Source organism: Vanacampus margaritifer, chromosome 11, assembly GCF_051991255.1.
Source record: "Vanacampus margaritifer isolate UIUO_Vmar chromosome 11, RoL_Vmar_1.0, whole genome shotgun sequence".
Taxonomy (NCBI): domain Eukaryota; kingdom Metazoa; phylum Chordata; class Actinopteri; order Syngnathiformes; family Syngnathidae; genus Vanacampus; species Vanacampus margaritifer.
The window spans coordinates 13,449,230-13,466,121 of record NC_135442.1 but is presented as its reverse complement, the minus strand read 5'-3'; the positions used below and the strand labels follow the sequence as shown (position 1 = coordinate 13,466,121).

Genomic DNA, 16,892 nt, shown 5'->3' with positions numbered 1-16,892 from the left:
GTTTAGCGTCTTAATGAACCTTCATGTTTTGGGAATGTGGGCATACACACAGACAAAACCATTCAAACATAGGGAAAATCTACAAGGAAAGCCATAGCTGAGATTTGAACCGAAGACCTCTCCACTCTGAGGCAGACTTACTATCACCACTCCGCCATGCTGCCTTCCTCTAAGAATATTGAATAATAATAGAAAATCAAGTCAAAGCAGTTATGTAGTTATATATATAGGGCGGTGACTCTCAACCACTGTGCTGTATGTATAGCGTCTATTTTAAAACTGTTATGTATTACAAATACTGCATGGTGGCAGGCAAAAACCATTAAAATGTTAGTTTTTTTCCCACCAGATGGCAGAAGGTACATTTAACGTGCTATCCAGAGACTCATGGTTTTCATACTGAGTCAGTACATTTCCTTAATATTTCGGTCACATTTCTGTTTGGTGGTGTCCTGTGAGAGTTTTCTGATGTAAAGGCTCAGTAAAGGTTGGTCAACAAAACATCTAGATTGGAGAGCACAGCTGACAAGCTCAAGGGGGGGGGGGGAATTGGGGTGCGGCATATCTGGCCTGCCACATCATTTAAATAATTGAACAATAGAGTTGAAAAATGTCTTTCTTTCTTTCTTTTTCCTTTCTTTCTTTCTTTCTTTCTTTCTTTCTTTCTTTCTTTCTTTCTTCTCCTTCCGTCCATCCGTCCGTCCGGCTATCCAACTCAACTCAACTTTATATTTATAAAGCACTTTAAAACTAACATTGCTGTATACAAAGTGCTGTGCATGGAACATAAATCAGTCATGCAGTACAGATAAGTAAAACAAGAACAAAGCAAACATTGCAAGTAAATTAAGTAAAGAAAACTATCTATCTATCTATCTATCTATCTATCTATCTATCTATCTATCTATCTATCTATCTATCTATCTATCTATCTATCTATCTATCTATCTATCTATCTATCTATTCAAATCTGAAATATTTTATTTAAATCGAACCTTTTTAGTCATCCTTATTCATTTATATATTTCATGACCGTTTTTTAAATTATTTGCAACTTTAACATTTAATTTTTTCCATGACTTGTGTACGTATAATAGCATTGAAAATATATTGCTATGCATGTGTGAGCCTTATGAAGAATGACGAGCGCCTTGAAGGGGCGGGGCCACGGTTGAACCTGCGAGGCGTGATTGAAGACGAAGTTCCCCAATTTCACTTCCTCTTCCACCTCACTTGCGGTTGCTCGCAATCGCTCAAAAGTGCGAGCGCAGATTTCAGGATGACCCGCTTATAATAGTCAGCACCTCCAACTTTGCCACTTTGTAAAAATGGCGTTGCTCTACCCTACGCTCTTGACTTTTACGAGCTAGGCCGCCTGTTATCTTTATATAACGTAACGTAGCGTAACTCCGGCGGGGGGAAGTTGCGGCGAACATGCCCGAGTCGTCGAAGATGAGGAAGCCCGACGTGAAGGTGGTGCTTCTCGGGGACATGAACGTGGGCAAGACGTCTCTCCTCCACAGGTACACGGAGAGGAAGTTCAAAGACACCATCAGCACCGTCGGAGGGGCGTTCTTCCTCAAACAGTGGGGGCCATACAACGTCTCCATATGGGACACCGCTGGTAATACTTCCTCTCAAATGTGTTTGTTTTTTGTGTGCTAATTCCCGTGAGTTTACTCGCTGCGTTTGCCCAATGACGCGTGATTCCTGCAGTCGAGGCAATCAGTGGCATGTGATCTGCAGTCTGGATGACTCTTGAGGACTCGTCTCTCGTGGGGACTGTTGGCACGGGGCTACCTGTGTCATAAAATGGACAAAGTTTCGGCTCTGTGCTTTAAGTAATTGTTCCAGTTTGACTGATAAAACCCGCGGAATATTACGTACTGCGACAATATTAAGTGCGTCCATACCAAGAGAAAGAGTAGAAATAGACTCTGCTTTCACTTAGGAATAACATTTGTTTCTAGCCTTTTCTGTTCTTTAGTAATCGGAAGTAGAACATGGGCTGCTTTCACCAAAAAGGGGAGGGAAAAAAAGCTTTTTAATGAAAAGAAACACGTCAACCAGAACAGACTTCGATGCTGATATTTTATTGCTTTTGTGACACCTCAAACTAATGAGACAACAAACAGTAAACAAGACTCAGAAGATTTTCCATTAGTGATAGACTGATATGTTTTTTTTTCACGGCCGATACAGATTTATTAGTAGTCAAGGAGACCAATAACCCATACTTCAAGTTCAAGCCGATATTTATTTTCAATAAAAGAGAAAATATTAGGATTAGGATCATCAGCATGTGTTAAGATGAATTAAAAACTGAGCAAATAATAGTTCCCTTAAGTTTTCTACTGTAAATAGTTTTTCAAAATTTCCCCCAAAATTTTTTAAATAAAAAGTGTAGGGAGTTCCTAGTGTCAGCATAATTTATTTTTTTAATAAAGTGGACGTTTAAATAAATTTATAAATGAAAAGTTCCCTGTATCTCACTGAGTGACAAATTTGGGGTCGTTGTCAGCGTTTATAAAAGGTTTCAAAAGATCTTCGCTGACAGTGAAAAAATTGTCTGAATATGTTCGAAATGTCTTTAGCGACAAGCAAAAACTGTCTGCGGACATCTTACAAATCCTGATAAAAACCCAAAATTCGCTACGTTCACAAGCATTCCCCGCTCAGAGAGATTTCACTGACAAGCATGGTGAGACCCTGTTCCATGCCTGCCAGGAAAACATACTTCATAAATGTACGTCAATAGCAGTATTGGTTAGTATAAATGGATTTTAGTTTACTAATGTTAACAGCTGTGAACGAATTGATTGTTCCAACCATAAATACCATAAATAAATATTGACAGAAATTTGATTCCAAGAGCATTTAATGTGATTTCATATTCATCTTACAGCATTCTCTAAAAAAATAAATGTGTTAAAGATGCTTTCGTCTTGAAGAAATACATTGGAAGTGCAGGAATGCTGACATGTATTTTGCCAATTATAACTTTCCTATTGGCCATCTTACTGGTATTATGCTCAAAAATTTTCTTGGTGCGTTTTTCAGCATACAGCCTTAGTTATGTTCTACAGAGAATTTGGTGAGTAGGGGTGAATTGTGATACGTGATACGTGAATACAAGTTGACCGCAGCAAAATGTAAACACAGCAAATCGCTCTACCTTCATTTTAAAAAATGACTATTTGGAATTTGAGTTTAGACTTCATGTAACTTACGATGTATATTTGTCTTCGCGTAACCCAAAATGTCGTTATCTTTTGGAAAAAGTCAAAACAAAGCTAAAGAAAACCCAGCATTGCTTTCCTTTGATGATTTCTTTACTTACTCCTGTGAAAGTAGTTTGAACTTTGGTGTGACTTCACCTCACCAAACATTTACTTTGCTTTCCAAATTGTACACTGCATGGCCTTCAATTCCATTTTGCTTATTATTTGTCCAATGTGCAGCAAGGGGCAACTCCTGAGCAAGTGCTTCCTCAATAAAAAATAAAAAAAAGACATTGCGTAAAGGCTATGGCCTGTGGATTTGAACCTTTGCTGTTGTTGAAAAGGGTTACGAAATAGTGGAGTTCATCCGGAAGAAAAATCCAAGGCCAGCTCACCGGAAAAAACAGTGTTCTGATAATGATGTCACGGCACGAGTCAGCGTCCATTCCGATTGTGACAATTTCCTCTCCTGTCTTACAATTACATGCGACGTTACATTCTTTCATGATTTATTTTGAAAGGTGGCCACTAAGAAGTATAGCGTTTCACCACTTCCAGTCTGGGATTGAATGAACACGTTGTGCATGATAAACTGTTTATTAATGTTTTGTCTATCTAATTGGGAATAACTAAAGCTTTGTGACAAATTTCCTCTCAAAAGTCAGAAACAGGCAGTCATTGTCCACTTTTGCCCACACGAGTAATTGATTATTCAAGCTGACTTTCCCATTTATACAGCGCTTCTGTCCCGGGCTAATCCGAAAGATAATCGTGTCCCATCATGATGTTGACTGAACGTGCTAGCTGTGACGTGAGTCATTACGCGGACCGCTATTTAAGCATGACTTACTGAAATACTTCAGTAAGGTAAGATAAGCAAGGGTTGGCGAGTCACTTCCTGTCTGCGTTTCCCTGACCTCTCCCAAGGCTTAATCGTCTGCTTTATTGGGTCACTTTGCTTAAGAAATTGCAAGATCGGCTCCAGCGCCGTTCTGCTGAAGAAACCTGTTGTGGGATGTTTTCAAAACAAACAAGCTGCTCTTTTTTTCGTCTTTCCCATCTGACATTTTCATTTGGACAGCTGAGTTTCCCGGCAGTGTTTTTAAGGATCTTGCCCTCTTCCTCTAAAGTCACATGATGGCGTCATGACAGGAAGACCGTATGCCTCAGCCAGCTATTTCCAGAAGCACAAGAACGTCTTATCAGTCCCTCCCAGCATGTATTAAGAAAAAAAACTCTCACATCCTCAATAGATCTATTCCGGGACATCATTGTGATATGTTGTACGTGATTCCCGACATTACCTTGTTGTCTGAAATGACGGTGCATTGAATATTCTTATGTTGCTTAATCGAGTTGTAGTCCACCAGGCAGCAATGTTGTGCTATGGCATGAAAATGAGTTCAGACTAGAGGATCCGGAGAGAAAGCAAAATCTTCATCTATAAGATAATTTATTTTCCTAATCATCAATTAAGAAATGTAGTCAAATCCCAGCCCAAATCCTGGAATTAATATATAGTGAGAAAGTGGCTGGAATTATATAAAATAGATGACAGGATTAGTTGGAGATTCACAGAGGTATTATTAAAGGGGTACTTGATTCATTTTGACATTTTCAACAGTAAGAAGATAATATTTAGTCTATGATGATATGATGACTTCATTATTTTTCATGAACAATTAATACCTTGAAAAACGATTTTTTTCCACTTGCTGTCGACTAAAGATGACATCACCTGTGCTGAGGAAAATTAGGTTTTCAGGGTATTAATTGTACATGAAAAATAATGATGTATCAAATTAATTCTGGACAAAAATACCTTTTAACTGCTGAAAATGGCTCAATGAGTCAAGTATCCCTTTAAAGTTTTCTTCCCTTGCACAATAACTAATGAAAAACTTGTTGATGACAAAACACTTCTTGTGGCTGCAGGCTGTACTTTTGTGCTGAATGAGGTTTTGTATAGAAACCGACTTTTCCCACGCCTGCACTCTTGAGACCTGTGCACATTTATATTGACACAGTTTAGCTGTGCTGTGTTTCATATAGTATCTTACTTAGCTTAACAAAGACATTAAAGTCTAGCAGTAATGAGGACGCGATATCTAAAGAGTGACGTCATCATATAAACACTTGTTGATGCAAGTTTTTTTGGTAATTTTTTTTAAAGCTAGTTGGGCAAATCCCAGAAGGGAAAAATACAAGTAAAAAAAAGTCTTCATTGCTTACTTTTTCTGTATCCAAAAAAAAAAGGATTATCACAAATAATTTTACCCCATATTGCCTGTCCTGTGTCAGTGTTGTTCAAAAATCATTGTGGCTTTTTCCCATGACCTCGAATTTTGATGTCTCCCTCCACAGGCCGGGAGCAGTTCCACGGCTTGGGCTCCATGTACTGCCGCGGCGCCGCCGCCGTCATCCTGACTTACGACGTCACCAACTGGCAGAGCCTGGCCGAGCTAGAGGAGCGCTTCCTCTCCCTGACGGACACCGCCAACCACGATTGCATTTACGCCGTGGTGGGCAACAAGGCTGACCTGACGGACCCTAAAGCTCAGCAGGCGATCACCGCCAATCAAACAGAATCTGAGGACAGATCAGATGTGCTGTCCGCTTGCCCCACGCCGCCCGCCTCGCCCGTGTCCATTCCCAGCGTCACGTTTCCCAAGCAAGTCACCCGCGAGGACGCGTTGGCCTTCTACGGGCGGATTCTTCGTTACAAGGGTTCGGACGAGAGGACCAGCGTGCCCGCGGAGAAGATGTGCTTTGAGACCAGCGCCAAGACGGGCTACAACGTGGACGCTCTGTTCGAGGCGCTCTTCGACCTGGTGCTCCCCTCCATCCTGAGGAAGAGGAACGAGAACCAGGAGTCTGCCACCGTGGACTTGGAAGTGTGCCGGAGGGGCGGCGGCAAGCGGAGCCGGTCGACGTGCTGCTAGGAAACCCCCCAGGAAGCGTTTTAACGCACCACTTTGTATGTGAATCGACAAAGAAAGCACTCGCCTTTGTCACCTTAATACCGCCTTCATACTGTGAAGCAGCATCTATTCGACAGTGACTAAAAGTGGATGTCTGCGGACAATAAACACACTTCAGAATCCAGAAATGAACTTTTCATGAGTTTCACAGACCTAATTGCACAAATTATGACGTAGGTAGCACATTACACTGTATTTAATATCACTTTCATGGATCAGACTTAAATCTTTCGTTACCCTCATTAACACTGATTTTTTTGATGTGATGTAACGGCACACAGCTATGTTGAATTTTTAAGCCAAGTGTCATAATAATAAAGATTTTTATTTAGCTGTGTTTTGTTTAATTGATGAAATCACACAAGGACTCTTAGAAACAACATTTAATCTTTTGCATTATAATACCATAATAATGTATTCAATGAATAAGCGTTGCTTGACCAATAATTATCCGGTGTGTTTCCAAACAAAGGACAAAATGTGTTAAATGGAGCACTTGATCTGGCCAATTATTCACAAAAACATGTAACCCATAAATCCTCATAATTTATATAAGCGAACACATTAAAAAATTTGCAATCCCCCCCAATTTATGGTACTAAGTCAGAGATGGGCAGGAGGGGGTCTTAAAGGAATACTTGACAAATTGAGCCATTTTTAGCAGTATAAAGTTAATATTTTGTCCAGAATGAAATCTTCATTCTTTTTCTTGTATAATAACTTAAAAAAAAAATGTTTTTCCTCTTGCTGTCGACTGAATATGGCATCACCTGTGCTGAGGAAGTAGGTAACGACCAATCGTGGCTCACCTGTTTTCTGGGTTTGGTCAGCAAAGCTTGTCATCTTCAGTTGACAGCAAGTGGAAAAAAATACTATTTTAAGGTATTAATTGTGCATGAAAATTTACCAAATTCATTCTAGACAAAACAATAACGTTTTATTGCTGAAAATGGCTCAATGAGTATCCCTTTACTTTTTCAGCAGTACTACTGGGGGCCACAGGACTACACACTTCCTAACCAGTGGTGTCTGCCATCTAGTGGTGAATGATGATATAACAATTTAAAGCTATACAGCAGACTCCCTGCTGTTGAAGCGGTTCGGAAAATGAATGGCTAAAAAAAAAAAATCTTCCACTTTAGTACAGGAAATATCATTATAATCCCCTAAAAAAATATATATTTTAATTTCTTTGTGAAAACTAATCAAGTGGCCTGCAGTTGCCCTTCTCTGCCCTAGGAAGACTATAAAAACTGCATAGTCCCATGATAAGCAAACGGTTACCCAAGGACCTTGGATCCAGGTCCAGGCTGTTTACATTCTGTCTGCCTGGCAGATGAATTAATCATTAGCGGATTTGTTAAGTGGAAAGTGAGCCTGAAATTTCTCTGCTGTCAAGTTCACATAAACAATAACCTCAAAATTACAATCAGTGCATTTTGCATATGGTGGATTGCAATTAACATTATGGCTGATAGATGTGCATGTGACATGGAAACAACTCAACGGAAGTAATACAAAGCATAACAATAGTGAAGGCCTGGTGGAGAAGCAGAGTTAGTGGCTTAAAGATAAGGTTGGATGCAGTGCAATAGTAGCAATGAACAGTCTCTGTGTGATTGCCTGAGGTAATAAGTTAAAACAGTAAGCACCATTACACATTTAGAACCAACATACTTGTTTCTCAAGGCACCAAACAGTCATTGCGTATTCGAGCTTCGTGGCTCGGGGCGGGGCTGTTGTCGTTTACACTGATAGATGACCTAATGACTTAATACACGAGGATTCTCCTTTCACAAGTTCTTCATGCAGACCTGGCAGCGGCTGATGCGCGACAGGAGCTGGCCCGCTTTGAGCGTCTCTGAAGCCGGCTCGGCGTGGAAAGACTGATCTATGGAGGTGAGCCAGAAGCTGTGCTTGTTGGCGAAGTAGTGACACGTGCCTTTGGCGCCGTTGCACTCGATGAACGGCGACGTCCGGAAGTCTTCCAGGCAAGAACCGGGCGACGACAGCGACTGGCCCCCGCCTTCGTTTCCTGCTGCCGTATGCTGCGAGAAAGAGGTCATGCATTTGGTTGGATTTTGTAGCAAACATTGTTTTCCCAGGTTAGAGTAGAGGTCATTCCGTCAGACACCTGTTTATTATTTTTTGATCCTGACATCATGAAAAAAGGGCATAACATAGCCTTTTGTTCCAAGATAGAATAAAAACCCTATTCATTCAGGGATGTTAGCTGGGACTCATTTTCAGCTCTGGAGTTTCAGGGCTCAGACCGGCCCACAAAAACAAAACAAATAAGCAAATGCACATTAAATCATTTGCTCCCCAAAACGTATTCTATTTTAAATATTACCATGCTCCCAAAGACGTATAAATACTTTTTTCTTCTTTTTTTTTAAATGCTAGAGCATACAGAAGGCACAGCTCTGTAAAATGGCGCCTTCTGATATTGATAAAAACAGCTGGATTTTGCTGCTTAACTCATATTCTACTAATGAAATACTAACCAAAATATTGTATTTAGACTAATGGGTCTGCATAGAACATATCATAGTCAATGATTTTTTTCTGGGTTGACTTCTTCTTTGAGGCAATTGGGAAAAATTGGAGTACACAATTTGCTTAAAACTATTAGCAATGATGCTAATTTACTCTCACCTAGTTTTCTGTGAATCTGCAATGGGAAACTGAGCTAAATGCATAAAGACCTACGCTATGGCACAGCATTAGGTGGGCATTCCAACTTCAAAGTTACAGATTGCCTGTATTCCCACATGTTTAATATTGTGTGTAGATGCCAAAAGGAGGGTTCAAATGCACATTAAATCATTTGCTCCCCAAAATGTATCAATACATTCTATTTTAAATATTACCATGCTCCCAAAGACGTATATATACTTCTTTTTTTCTTTTCTTTTTTAATGCTAGAGCATACGGAAGGCTTTGGATACAGCCTCTGAAGAGAATGCTTGAAGCAATGGTAGTTATTACAAAAACGGCCAGTAGGTAGTAGCAGAGTATAAGAGATCAACCAGGGTCATGTTGCAACAAACTGTTTCCCCCAATGTTTTAAACAGATTTGTAAATAATGATGAAACTTAGTTATATTCTGATGCTAATTGCTGCAAAACGGAAACAGATAGAAATATCAATTTTTTTACCTGATGAAAGAAGAGACTCTAATCTTTCTTTTTATAGCAATAAACCCACCATGAGGAAGGAGTATCCAATCCACAGGCTGCGCCATCCAGCGGGACACTGCGGGATGGTGATGTCCTGGCTGTGCATGGCGATGGCGACCGACGGCGCCTCGCAAACCGAGCAGCGGCTGATGTAGGGTTTGATCTCGCCCTCCTCCACAGGCATCATGGGCAGGGGGGCGGTGGTGGACAGCCAGTAGGACTTGTCGTTCCTGCTGGCGTAGTAGCAAATGTCTCCAGGGTTGCAGTACAGGAAGGGCATGGTGCTGAAACGTGGGAGGCAGGAACCAGCCAAGCCTGACCGGAACAATATGAAGGTCACGCACATGGATTTCATTTTTCATCAAGAATGACATCACTTCAGTTTATCCAGACTCACCAAGATCCTGATTGTGAGCCTTTTCCTGACCTTCCAGGTACAAAAGACTGTATCCGTCCCATATTTTTGACATCCCCACGGGGCACATGGGCGTCTGCTCGGACTGACTGTGCTTGACCAGCAAGTAACCCACACTGACACTGCGGCCGGGCATGCCAGGTAACCCTGAGGCACCTGATTTACCTCGGTTACCTTTCACCAAAAATAATGCAAAATTATCAACAAACTGGCACATCTTAACAACCACTTCAACTATAATCATTACATAATAAATCAAGAGTTCAAAGATAAACTCGTGCTTGACTATCCGTCGATCATTTACAACACTCAGTAGTTTCTCAGTTTATTATGAAACATTTACAAAACAAGAATGCTTTAAAAAAAATCCTATTTGCTAACTAACCAATTCCCCGCATAAACCCGCACCTACTTTTCAATCCGTTAATCCAAGACTATTAACACTAATCCTCATCTGCGCTGATCAGACGTACCTTCCATGCCTTGCAAACCAGCATGGCCCACTTGACCCGCCTCCCCACGGAACCCAGGCGTTCCCGGTCTTCCACTTATTCCAGGCATGCCTTTCTGTCCAATGGGCCCAACAAAACCTGAAAAATGACAGAGCCCGCCAATATGATCTCCTTAATTCACTAATTACAGAATTGAAATGTTTTTGCCTATACGATTTGCAGTACATATATAGCATATATATATATATATATATATTAGTGTTGCTTTATTTTTTATTTTTTATGTTTTAATGAATTTATTTGAATGTTTACACATTGGAAAAAACCTTAAATATACATTTTTGAAATCAACCAGACATATTATTATCGACTTATTTATTCATTCATTGGTTTGTTCATTAAAAAAAACTGACCGGCATCTCCAGAGGGTCCCCGTGGTCCTGCTTCCCCTTGGATGCCTCTCGGTCCTTGAATACCCTGTCGTCCCAGAGGGCCCCTCTCTCCTGGGACTATCCTAGGATCTGCAAGTGGACCCTGGTTTCCTGGCAACCCACGGAAACCTGCAAGCCAAACAGACCATTTAAAACAACACCGGGACAAACTGGAGACTAACCAATAGGAAGTCTTAATCTAATAAATTAATTATTTACCTGAAGGTCCGACATCTCCTTTAGGGCCATATGGTCCTCTCTCTCCCTGGATCCCAATCTGACCTGGAGTCCCCATTGAGCCATGTTCCCCTTTCTCACCTGTAATGTGACGTAAATGACCAGTATATATCACGAGGGGTTTGGTGGATGTGGATTTGTGATGTGGCAATTTTCGCAACGTAAGCATATTGTACCTTTCTTCCCAGAAATCCCATTTGGTCCCCTATATCCACTTGAACCTTGGTCTCCTTTGAATCCTTTCCTACCAGGGGCTCCAGGATGCCCAAGTACTCCAGATATACCCTTTTCTCCAGCGGCGGCATCAATACCAGGAAACCCTCTGGCTCCAGGGAAACCTGGGAAACATCATTTTAGGGTTAGTAAAATGGATGACAATTGAGTCATTCTTTGCTGCTATCAGAGCATTTGGGATCAAGTCTAGGTAAGCAGTTATGGTAATGATGGTTTTCGGTTGTTGAAACAGTTGGGTAAAAAAATAACCCAAATTAGGTCAAAAAGGTACCGACCCAAATGCTTGGGTTATTTATTTAGATAAAAAAGTTGAGTCAAATGAATAACACACAAAACAACCCCAAAAATTGGGTTTTGGGTTATTTTTTGATGGGTCGATCACCTTAAATTGGATTTGTTCGTGGGTTATTCATTTGACCTAACTTTTCGGTTTAAATATATAAATCAAAACATGGATAGGTCCTTTTTTGACCCAATTTGGATTATATATATATATATTTTTTTTTTTTCCCCCTCATGCGTAACCCAAAAAGTTGGACTCGGGGCACTCTCCGTCGTCCGATCGAACGTCCGCCTGTGCGTGCTCGGTTGCGTTCCGCGTTACGACACCGTCATAGCCGCCGCGTCAGCGGTTCCAATTTCGCCGTCAAGCTCGGATTCACCTTCATCATCATCGATGATGATCATCGTCGTCATCGATGTACTATTTTAGCATTGGTCGATGCCTTTCGTCTTGTATGTGTAGAGCTGCTTGCAAACGCTCGCCATTGCCCGTTCCCTCCTCCATCTAGCTCCATCTAACGTCTTCTACTGCCGCGTCAATGCTTCCCAACCACGGAGTCACCACCCTCATGTTCATCATCGATGATGATCATCGTCGTCAACAATGTGCTCTTTCAGCGATGCTTTTGGTCTTTGAAAAAAAACGGCTCGGGCGTGAGCTCCTCGCGACCGGCCGCCATTTTTCCTTTGTCTTCCATTCTCATCTCCTGCTCGACGCTCTAGCTCCGCCTCTACTGATGCCCACCCGATCTTGTCAAAAGAGAGTCATCGCTGCCCTCTAGGGGCCAAAAATAGTCATTAGGCACAACAGACAGGCTGGAAACTTTCACCAGACATGCGGAAGGGTTTCCTCTACCCGTTTCAAAAAAAAAAAAAAAAATCATTGGATGACGTCTTTTGACGTCATTGGCAGTGCTCGGTAGGTTTTTAGTTGACGTCTTTAAACGTCAGTGGCAGTGAAAGAGTTAAAAACAAAACAAAAAAAGGTTGCTTGGGGGGTTAAATAAGTAAACCAAAACATTGGGTCGATCCTTTTTTGACCCAATTTGGGTTATTTTTGACCCAACTGTTTTTAGAGTGCATATTCTCACCATGGAGCCCTAGGGTTCCAGGAAAGCCCTTATCCCCTGGGGGTCCTGGTCTGTCTGGTTTTCCATCTGGTCCTGTTGGCCCGCGAATTCCCGATGGTCCAAACTGACCTTGGTCACCTGAACAGACCCAACATTGGAAAAGTCTTCACTATGAAATAAACATTACTCATCTGAGAGCTTAGTAAGTGGCCGAGAAATTTACCAATATCTCCTTGCAAGCCTTTGGAACCCGCAACGCCCGGCACACCCGCCTGGTTGTTGGGGTTGCCACCATCACCTTTCTCTCCTTTCGGTCCTGGGTTGCCAGATGGTCCAGTAGTATCCAAACCTGACAAGAACCAGAAGCAATGTTCAACTCCCACAATGGCTTTCCTCAATTTCGGATACTCAAATATTTATATATTTTTTTACAGTTACAGGAACACTAATATGGAATAACATGCTGCATTAATACCTGTGATGCCAGAGACACCCTTTTGTCCTTTCAGTCCATCTAATCCATAAAGACCAATGAGGCCAGGGACGCCTGCACACATTTGCAAAATAAAGCATGAATGTGACAAATAGAATTGTTATCTGCTGAAAATGAGCAAGACTGAATTCATTTCATCCTTTCACCTTTCGTTCCTTGAAAGCCTGGGAAACCTGGCTGCCCCTCTTTCCCAGGTGTCCCAGCAAAACCCTTATAACCTTGGTTACCAGAAGTTCCTTTCTGTCCATCGGAACCTACAATTAAAAATTAATTTATTTTTTATTTTTATTACAACTGCAATTCTGTGTAAAAGAGAATAGGTAAACCTCTTACCTGGATATCCCACATCACCTGCTTCACCTGACTGTCCCCGTTTCCCTTCGATACCATCAAAACCAGGCAGTCCCCTCTCTCCAGCCAGCCCAGGTGTTCCTCTCGCACCTATTTGGATGATATGAAACCTTTCACAACAGCACAGCGAACCCCAGAAATGCTATTCAGCACTAAAACATGGCATGATTGATAGTTTGCTTTACCTGGGTCTCCTGAAGAACCAAGCTCCCCTCTATGTCCAGTTGCTCCTGGAATGTCGACGCGAGGGCCACTCTCACCTTGAATCAAATAAAAATTAGGGGTGGCAAAATGAGTGCGTTAATTTTGAGTTAATTTAAAGTTCCTTTAATACCACAGTTTTTTTTAAATGCGCGATTAATGACTGCCCCTTACTTGGAAAGCTTGTACTGGGGGAATTCCAGTCACAGTAGACACGTCCACGCCAAAATTGATCGGTAATAAATGTAATAATAATGCATATATTTGTGGAGACTGGGGTCAAGTTGTATTTTACAATTTAAAAAATGTGCAGAATTTCAGAAGTTACTTTATGTTAAAGATTAGATAGCTCTTAATATGAAACGTAAAATGCACTGAGCTGTCACCAACGTCTTACAAATGCAAATGACCTCAACACAAATCAATATCACACTCGTTTTTTACAGTGTGGTACGTCTTTTGAATTTTAAGTCAATTTTATGAATTATTATGAAATTACTGTATCAATGACTAAAAGATGCAGCCATTTCTAAATTAGTTTAACTTTTTTCCACTTTTATGTTAACGAGCGTATGAACTTCAGAAAATTATGTTTTATTGTACATTTAAAAAAAAATTGGAATCGCCTGACACCCCTAATAAAAATATCAAGTAATGATGAACTATTGTCAACAAATATTGTTTAGTTTTAAGCCAATTTGGAGTTTGTACCTTTGATTCCTTTCTTGCCCTTGTCTCCTGATGCACCATAGGCACCAGGTCTTCCTTTGGTCCCCTAGAAAAAGAACAAGACATTAGAAAAATGGACAGTGACAAGCAAAAAAGCAATAAAAGAATGGAACATTAAACTTGACATAGAGACTCTAGACTTTTTGACAAGCAATTCCTAGTCACCTTTTGACCACTCATTCCATCAAAGCCAGAAATTCCTTGACTCCCAGTATACCCTGGCATTCCTTTGAGCCCCGAAAACCCCTGTGCACCGGGATCTCCTTGGAAACCCTTTTCATGACCGGGCTCTCCAGGAAACCCATGACCTCCCTCTTGGCCCGGAACACCAGGAAGACCCTTTGAGCCTGTGGAAATGAGTTTTGTGAGGAAGTAAAATGGCATTTTTTTGGGCAATTACTATCTGATTTACCTCTTGGTCCGACAAAGCCTTGATTTCCTAGATTTCCACTTTCTCCCTTGTTTCCTTTCATGTCGACGATCAACTTTGCAGGGATCTCTGGCTTCTCGCCAGGTCGCCCCCTTAACCCGCGATCACCTGGCAGACCCCAATGAAATCAGCAGATGAGAGCGAGCCTCTATACTAACGGTGGAGATCACGTTTTGGAAAAGACCGGTTCAGCACCTTTTTCTCCAGTTTGGCCTGTAATTCCTTTTGGGCCAGTTTGTCCAGACAATCCGATGTCTCCTTTAATCCCACTGACTCCTTTAAAGCCTGTATTACCGGAGGCCCCGCCAAAGCCTGACATGCCAGAAGACCCTTTGTATCCTTGAAATTGAGAAACATTGGCTCACCAAAAAGCTTGAATCGTGTACATTTGGACTGGAATATTAGAGAAGTAGTCATCTGTGGAACTGACCTTTCATCCCTGCGGGTCCTGGTTTTCCTTCTTGCCCAGGTTGTCCTGCGTTACCTTGCAAGCCGCTCTCCCCATCAAACCCATAGTTACCCGCTTCACCTGGGAAGCCTTTTATTCCGAATACACCTGGAGCTCCCGGGTTTCCGTCTGTACCCCTTAAACCAGTTAAACCTGGATAAACAGGATAAGTAAATATGAACAAGGACATCTCAAAGAAATGCACTCATGGATCGGGTGTCACCTGGAAGTCCGACAGCACCCGGTGGCCCTGGTTCACCAGCATTGCCAGAATCACCAGGGTAGCCATAATTGCCTGGTGGCCCAGGACTTCCTTCCACCCCCTGCGGGCCTGGAAGGCCAATGTTACCTTTGGAACCAATCATACCAGGCATGCCCGACCTTCCTGGAGTGATAGACAGAATGAAACATCAAATAAAACAAAAACCGTAGAGTCTAGTCGACCGAACATTGCGATGTTGGAGCAAAAGTATTTTCAAACATGCCTTACCTGGGAAGCCTGGTTCTCCCTGATCTCCAGCCAAACCCTTGCTTCCTTGAAGCCCATACAGTCCTGGGTCACCAGGGGGTCCCTGAAAGGCACCCAATACTTCCCCGTGTACACCTTTATCCCCAGGTAGTCCAATTCGTCCGGACAGTCCAGGCACGCCTGGCGAGCCAACGGACCCTTTTCTGCCTGGCACGCCCAATTCACCGCGGGAACCGGAAAAACCTATCAGAAGGGATCATTCGGGTTATTACAACAAAATGGTTAGGTAGTAAACCAGGGCTGAACTGGCACCAAAAATTGGCCCTGGTTCACCCGACTCTTAACCACGCCTGGCTACCACATAGCTCTGCCACTGATTGGTTCAGTGGTCTCTTGTGGAAAAATTGAGAAAATGAATAATAAAATAGCACCACTTTGGCCCCAAAATAGGCCAGCCCACCGGGCACCTGCCCTTTATGCCAGATGACACGTCCAGGCCTGTAGTAAACATTAGGTTTCATAGATTGCATAGCTGTCATTGCTAACCTGGTGGTCCAGGTATGCCACCTGGGCCGTAGTCTCCTTGTTCTCCTTTTCCTCCCTGTAATCCGAATAGACCTGGAACACCTTTGTCACCCGGAAAACCTAATCATTGATGAGAGAAAATACAAGTAAGTCCAGCTCACTAGTTGCCAAAGAGCAAGACCACTCTGATGCTTCTGGTCTTTACCCGTGAGACCAGGCAATCCTCCGGGTCCAGGAGAACCAGGCAGTCCAGGAGGTCCTGGGAAAGTTCCACAAGGACCTAAAAAGAAAGTAACAAAAACCACATTAGTTATGATTTAAAAAAAAAAAAAAATAATAATAATCTGGTGACTTTGTCTGCTGCCCAGCGTGGGTTGTGTTTATAGATGCAATCACATTATCTTTACATTAGCAACACACAATTGTACTTTTACCATCAAATTAAAAGCAATTCAATTCTGGCAAAAAAATAAATAAAATCATGCACGCAAAGCAAAGCACAAAGAGACTTAAAAAAAAAACATCATTATGCCCGCTACCTGTTACATCCCATTGTTCTCCATCTCCTGCTGGGCTACAGCCGCCTTTCAGTTGCGAGAGAAACAGAAGGAGAGAGGCATTCGGTACATTCGGTTATTCAAAAGCATAAGCATTATTTTGCAAACAAGCTCAACCCGAGCTGGTTTGATGGCTGCGCGCCCTGCAACAAAGGTGTCATGGAGGAGGCACAGAAGGAAAAGT

General features: G+C 42.0%; 2 protein-coding genes across 3 annotated transcripts in view; one reads left to right on the top strand and one right to left on the bottom strand.

Moving 5' to 3' along the window:
- The first annotated feature begins 1,167 nt into the window (after nucleotides 1–1,167).
- On the top strand, nucleotides 1,168–6,533 carry rab20 (RAB20, member RAS oncogene family). The gene is made up of 2 exons (XM_077579192.1): nucleotides 1,168–1,624; nucleotides 5,586–6,533. Exons 1-2 carry the CDS (start codon nucleotides 1,435–1,437, stop codon nucleotides 6,161–6,163), a joined length of 768 nt encoding a protein of 255 aa, XP_077435318.1. The 5' UTR covers nucleotides 1,168–1,434; the 3' UTR covers nucleotides 6,164–6,533.
- A 37-nt stretch (nucleotides 6,534–6,570) lies between these two features.
- The window catches only part of col4a2 (collagen, type IV, alpha 2), a 50,172-nt gene continuing 39,850 nt past the window's right edge, over nucleotides 6,571–16,892 (bottom strand). The window contains exons 26-48 of one of the 2 annotated variants that reach the window (XM_077579189.1): nucleotides 16,691–16,735; nucleotides 16,357–16,431; nucleotides 16,173–16,271; nucleotides 15,648–15,869; nucleotides 15,381–15,542; nucleotides 15,140–15,310; nucleotides 14,905–15,048; nucleotides 14,692–14,817; nucleotides 14,445–14,626; nucleotides 14,262–14,325; nucleotides 13,535–13,609; nucleotides 13,332–13,439; nucleotides 13,145–13,252; nucleotides 12,981–13,052; nucleotides 12,729–12,854; nucleotides 12,527–12,643; nucleotides 11,096–11,257; nucleotides 10,902–11,000; nucleotides 10,665–10,811; nucleotides 10,273–10,389; nucleotides 9,782–9,973; nucleotides 9,413–9,699; nucleotides 6,571–8,250 (exon numbers count right to left, since the gene is read on the bottom strand). In XM_077579189.1, the coding sequence (XP_077435315.1) occupies nucleotides 7,996–8,250; nucleotides 9,413–9,699; nucleotides 9,782–9,973; nucleotides 10,273–10,389; nucleotides 10,665–10,811; nucleotides 10,902–11,000; nucleotides 11,096–11,257; nucleotides 12,527–12,643; nucleotides 12,729–12,854; nucleotides 12,981–13,052; nucleotides 13,145–13,252; nucleotides 13,332–13,439; nucleotides 13,535–13,609; nucleotides 14,262–14,325; nucleotides 14,445–14,626; nucleotides 14,692–14,817; nucleotides 14,905–15,048; nucleotides 15,140–15,310; nucleotides 15,381–15,542; nucleotides 15,648–15,869; nucleotides 16,173–16,271; nucleotides 16,357–16,431; nucleotides 16,691–16,735 (3,155 nt within the window). In that variant the 3' untranslated portion in view covers nucleotides 6,571–7,995. The remainder of the gene's footprint in view (nucleotides 8,251–9,412; nucleotides 9,700–9,781; nucleotides 9,974–10,272; nucleotides 10,390–10,664; nucleotides 10,812–10,901; nucleotides 11,001–11,095; nucleotides 11,258–12,526; nucleotides 12,644–12,728; nucleotides 12,855–12,980; nucleotides 13,053–13,144; nucleotides 13,253–13,331; nucleotides 13,440–13,534; nucleotides 13,610–14,261; nucleotides 14,326–14,444; nucleotides 14,627–14,691; nucleotides 14,818–14,904; nucleotides 15,049–15,139; nucleotides 15,311–15,380; nucleotides 15,543–15,647; nucleotides 15,870–16,172; nucleotides 16,272–16,356; nucleotides 16,432–16,690; nucleotides 16,736–16,892) is intronic. The other variant, XM_077579190.1, reaches the window with a different exon arrangement.